Source organism: Palaemon carinicauda, chromosome 9 (assembly GCF_036898095.1).
Source record: "Palaemon carinicauda isolate YSFRI2023 chromosome 9, ASM3689809v2, whole genome shotgun sequence".
NCBI lineage: Eukaryota > Metazoa > Arthropoda > Malacostraca > Decapoda > Palaemonidae > Palaemon > Palaemon carinicauda.
The window spans coordinates 139,844,944-139,850,263 of NC_090733.1; the positions used below are offsets into that span (position 1 = coordinate 139,844,944).

Consider the following 5,320-nt stretch of genomic DNA (forward strand, 5'->3'; position numbering starts at 1 on the left):
CAGCAGGAAGCCGGGCGGTGAAGCCGAGCTTCTTCTGGGGGCCAGGCAATGAAGCCAAGCCTTCAATAAAGTCCAAGCAGCAGGAAGCCGGGCGGTGAAGCCGAGCTTCTTCTGGGGGCCAGGCAATGAAGCCAAGCCTTCAATAAAGTCCAAGCAGCAGGAAGCCGGGCGGTGAAGCCGAGCTTCTTCTGGGGGCCAGGCAATGAAGCCAAGCCTTCAATAAAGTCCAAGCAGCAGGAAGCCGGGCGGTGAAGCCGAGCTTCTTCTGGGGGCCAGGCAATGAAGCCAAGCCTTCAATAAAGTCCAAGCAGCAGGAAGCCGGGCGGTGAAGCCGAGCTTCTTCTGGGGGCCAGGCAATGAAGCCAAGCCTTCAATAAAGTCCAAGCAGCAGGAAGCCGGGCGGTGAAGCCCAGCTTCTTCTGGGGGCCAGGCAATGAAGCCAAGCCTTCAATAAAGTCCAAGCAGCAGGAAGCCGGGCGGTGAAGCCCAGCTTCTTCTGGGGGCCAGGCAATGAAGCCAAGCCTTCAATAAAGTCCAAGCAGCAGGAAGCCGGGCGGTGAAGCCCAGCTTCTTCTGGGGGCCAGGCAATGAAGCCAAGCCTTCAATAAAGTCCAAGCAGCAGGAAGCCGGGCGGTGAAGCCCAGCTTCTTCTGGGGGCCAGGCAATGAAGCCAAGCCTTCAATAAAGTCCAAGCAGCAGGAAGCCGGGCGGTGAAGCCCAGCTTCTTCTGGGGGCCAGGCAATGAAGCCAAGCCTTCAATAAAGTCCAAGCAGCAGGAAGCCGGGCGGTGAAGCCGAGCTTCTTCTGGGGGCCAGGCAATGAAGCCAAGCCTTCAATAAAGTCCAAGCAGCAGGAAGCCGGGCGGTGAAGCCGAGCTTCTTCTGGGGGCCAGGCAATGAAGCCAAGCCTTCAATAAAGTCCAAGCAGCAGGAAGCCGGGCGGTGAAGCCGAGCTTCTTCTGGGGGCCAGGCAATGAAGCCAAGCCTTCAATAAAGTCCAAGCAGCAGGAAGCCGGGCGGTGAAGCCGAGCTTCTTCTGGGGGCCAGGCAATGAAGCCAAGCCTTCAATAAAGTCCAAGCAGCAGGAAGCCGGGCGGTGAAGCCGAGCTTCTTCTGGGGGCCAGGCAATGAAGCCAAGCCTTCAATAAAGTCCAAGCAGCAGGAAGCCGGGCGGTGAAGCCGAGCTTCTTCTGGGGGCCAGGCAATGAAGCCAAGCCTTCAATAAAGTCCAAGCAGCAGGAAGCCGGGCGGTGAAGCCGAGCTTCTTCTGGGGGCCAGGCAATGAAGCCAAGCCTTCAATAAAGTCCAAGCAGCAGGAAGCCGGGCGGTGAAGCCGAGCTTCTTCTGGGGGCCAGGCAATGAAGCCAAGCCTTCAATAAAGTCCAAGCAGCAGGAAGCCGGGCGGTGAAGCCGAGCTTCTTCTGGGGGCCAGGCAATGAAGCCAAGCCTTCAATAAAGTCCAAGCAGCAGGAAGCCGGGCGGTGAAGCCGAGCTTCTTCTGGGGGCCAGGCAATGAAGCCAAGCCTTCAATAAAGTCCAAGCAGCAGGAAGCCGGGCGGTGAAGCCGAGCTTCTTCTGGGGGCCAGGCAATGAAGCCAAGCCTTCAATAAAGTCCAAGCAGCAGGAAGCCGGGCGGTGAAGCCGAGCTTCTTCTGGGGGCCAGGCAATGAAGCCAAGCCTTCAATAAAGTCCAAGCAGCAGGAAGCCGGGCGGTGAAGCCGAGCTTCTTCTGGGGGCCAGGCAATGAAGCCAAGCCTTCAATAAAGTCCAAGCAGCAGGAAGCCGGGCGGTGAAGCCGAGCTTCTTCTGGGGGCCAGGCAATGAAGCCAAGCCTTCAATAAAGTCCAAGCAGCAGGAAGCCGGGCGGTGAAGCCGAGCTTCTTCTGGGGGCCAGGCAATGAAGCCAAGCCTTCAATAAAGTCCAAGCAGCAGGAAGCCGGGCGGTGAAGCCGAGCTTCTTCTGGGGGCCAGGCAATGAAGCCAAGCCTTCAATAAAGTCCAAGCAGCAGGAAGCCGGGCGGTGAAGCCGAGCTTCTTCTGGGGGCCAGGCAATGAAGCCAAGCCTTCAATAAAGTCCAAGCAGCAGGAAGCCGGGCGGTGAAGCCGAGCTTCTTCTGGGGGCCAGGCAATGAAGCCAAGCCTTCAATAAAGTCCAAGCAGCAGGAAGCCGGGCGGTGAAGCCGAGCTTCTTCTGGGGGCCAGGCAATGAAGCCAAGCCTTCAATAAAGTCCAAGCAGCAGGAAGCCGGGCGGTGAAGCCGAGCTTCTTCTGGGGGCCAGGCAATGAAGCCAAGCCTTCAATAAAGTCCAAGCAGCAGGAAGCCGGGCGGTGAAGCCGAGCTTCTTCTGGGGGCCAGGCAATGAAGCCAAGCCTTCAATAAAGTCCAAGCAGCAGGAAGCCGGGCGGTGAAGCCGAGCTTCTTCTGGGGGCCAGGCAATGAAGCCAAGCCTTCAATAAAGTCCAAGCAGCAGGAAGCCGGGCGGTGAAGCCGAGCTTCTTCTGGGGGCCAGGCAATGAAGCCAAGCCTTCAATAAAGTCCAAGCAGCAGGAAGCCGGGCGGTGAAGCCGAGCTTCTTCTGGGGGCCAGGCAATGAAGCCAAGCCTTCAATAAAGTCCAAGCAGCAGGAAGCCGGGCGGTGAAGCCGAGCTTCTTCGGGGGCCAGGCAATGAAGCCAAGCCTTCAATAAAGTCCAAGCAGCAGGAAGCCGGGCGGTGAAGCCGAGCTTCTTCGGGGGCCAGGCAATGAAGCCAAGCCTTCAATAAAGTCCAAGCAGCAGGAAGCCGGGCGGTGAAGCCGAGCTTCTTCGGGGGCCAGGCAATGAAGCCAAGCCTTCAAAAAAGTCCAAGCAGCAGGAAGCCGGGCGATGAAGCCGAGCTTCTTCGGGGGCCAGGCAATTAAGCCAAGCCTTTAATCAAAGAATCTTGAAACCGGACAATTAAGCCAAGCATCCTCAGAACCAGTACTGACTCTGCTCCCAGTCCTCCATCAGCAGCCATCGGATGAGCACCTTACCAGAGACGCAGCTTCCTTCCCCAGCTGAACTATCCTGGGCCAACCTATAAGGACAAGACTGCATAATAGAAGAATCCCAGCTTCATCCCTCTGCAGAGCCGGTCTTCTAGATTATTCCCCCAGAACCACCCGAAGGTTGGTATCCAAAAGAATAGATCTAGATATCCGACCATTTGTACACTTGACAAAGGTCCTGTACACCCCATCAAGGTACAGAGCATTCTGAAATCAGCCAGATTTCTTCCATCAGCAGCACCAGTCCACCAGATTATTCCAAGCATCGTCCAAGCTGGAGAGTTAGGCATTGCATTCCTCAAGCTGGGCGGTCCATCCAAGCGTCCTTGAAGTTCTGGTCTTGGAAAACTTGTCTGGGTCTCTTTTTCCTCACAAAATAAACCGAAATTGAACTTAACACAACTTATGTTCCTTTTAAAAAATATTCTTTTCAAATCAAAAGTGGAAAAATATATATACATATACATTTTTTTGGGGGGTTTTTTGTTTTTTTATTTTTTTTTTTTTTTTTTGTTTTTTAATTTTTTTTTGTTTTTTTTCTTTTTTTTTTTTTTTTTCTATTTTTTTTTTCACTGAACTTTTACTCCTTACTCTTCTTGAAGGAAGAACTTTTCTTCATCCTTGAGATATCAAGGAGAATCCGCTACTCCGGATATTAAAGTTTTACTCCTCCTCTTCTTGCTCAAATTCCTCCTCCTCCTCCTGCCTTCGTCCCTCCTCGTCTTCTTCCTCTTCTTCATCGTCTTCTTCCTCTTCTTCGAATTCTTCCTCTTCTTCGTCGAATTCTTCCTCTTCTTCGTCGAATTCTCCCTCTTCTTCGTCTTCTTCCTCTTCTTCGTCGAATTCTTCCTCTTCTTCGTCGAATCGTCTTCTTCCTCTTCTTCGTCGAATTCTCCCTCTTCTTCATAACTTGAATATTCTTCATATGAATATTCCATGAACATCTTATCCTCATCATTTAGAATCCGATAAACATCATCAGAGTTTAAACCATACATCGGATTAATTAGATTTTGATAATCATCAGTAGAGGAAAAACTATACTCCTCGTAAACGTCGTAATCATATTCCTCTTCCGATTCATCTTCATCCCATTCATCTTCATCCCATTCATCTTCATCCGATTCATCTTCATCTAACCATTCCTGCATCTTGGGATTTTCGAAAAGTTGCTCTGCAAAATCTTCGACAAATTTTCTGACTTCGTCGTATTCCTTCCTCATCTCGTTGTCGGTTAAAAGATCTTTTGCGTAGTTGATCCGTTGCATGATCTCATGTAGTTCCCGTTGGTCTATGTCAGACCCATGGCACTTGTCAGGATGGTACTTGAGTGCCATTTTCCTGTAGGCTTTTTCTATTTCCTTCTGGGAAGCGTCTGTTTTAACACCGATGGTTTGGAAAGGACATCCCGTTCTTTCCATTCTTTCCAATGCTTCGGCATAGAATACTAGATCTTCTTCTAGCTGTTCCTCTTCGTCCAGTTGCTCAAATAGAGCAATTGCGTCTCTGTATTTTCCACCTAATAAGTAGCATAGGCCTAGTTTTAGCCTAGAGTCCACATCTGTCTCGTCAATAGCAAGAGCACTCAGGAAACATTCACGAGCTTCTTCCAGCCGTCGAAGCTTGCACAAGATATTCCCTTTCAATTGAAGCAGTTCTGCTCGAGCCCAGGGGAAGAAGGACTCTAGCTTCTGACAGCGTGAAATTGTTTCCAAGACAACTTCAAATTCCGAGTTGTCTATCAGAGAGGGAATTGTATTCCATAAGACCTGTCGCTGCAGGAACTCCCGTCCTTCGAGTGCCCTAGGATGATTTGGGCAAACCTTCAGAACGTCTTCCAGAATCCTTTCAGCTTCTTCAAAATTATATTGACTAGCACAAAGTATGGCAGATTCCACTTTTACATCCGAGTTTTCTTTGTGTTCATCTGCCAGTTCATCTAAAACGTTCTGGGCCTCATCCCATCTGCCCAGTGCCATCAAACATCTGATCTCCTTCGCGCGGCATTGCGTCACGTCGTCAAAATCTTCAAGGACAACTCTTAGGAAAACTAGAGCCGACTCAAAGTCTTGTTTGTGTATACACCGATCCATCTCAGATTCCAGGACGTTTCGACGAGTTACTGGTCTTTCCTCTTCAGCTGCTTCCTCTTCTTCGTCGAATTCTTCCCTCTTCTTCGTCGAATTCTTCCCTCTTCTTCGTCGAATTCTTCCCCTTCTTCGACGAATTCTTCCTCTTCTTCGTCGAATTCTTCCTCTTCTTCGACGAATTCTTCCTCTTCTTCGTCGAATTC

The 5,320-nt window shown here is 51.0% G+C and overlaps 2 protein-coding genes across 2 annotated transcripts in view; both read right to left on the minus strand.

Annotated features, from left to right (window-relative positions):
• Positions 1 to 3,690: 3,690 nt before the first annotated feature.
• LOC137646656 (dnaJ homolog subfamily C member 7-like) lies at positions 3,691 to 5,120 on the minus strand. Its single transcript, XM_068379760.1, has 2 exons — positions 3,938 to 5,120; positions 3,691 to 3,800 (listed from the first exon to the last, which is right to left on the minus strand). Exons 1-2 carry the CDS (start codon positions 5,118 to 5,120, stop codon positions 3,691 to 3,693), a joined length of 1,293 nt encoding a protein of 430 aa, XP_068235861.1.
• A 26-nt stretch (positions 5,121 to 5,146) lies between these two features.
• Positions 5,147 to 5,320, minus strand: part of LOC137646657 (golgin subfamily A member 6-like protein 25) — a 2,889-nt gene continuing 2,715 nt past the window's right edge. Inside the window, exon 2 of the mRNA XM_068379761.1 lies at positions 5,147 to 5,320. This exon is cut by the window's right edge and continues 87 nt beyond it. Coding sequence (XP_068235862.1) covers positions 5,147 to 5,320 — 174 coding nt within the window.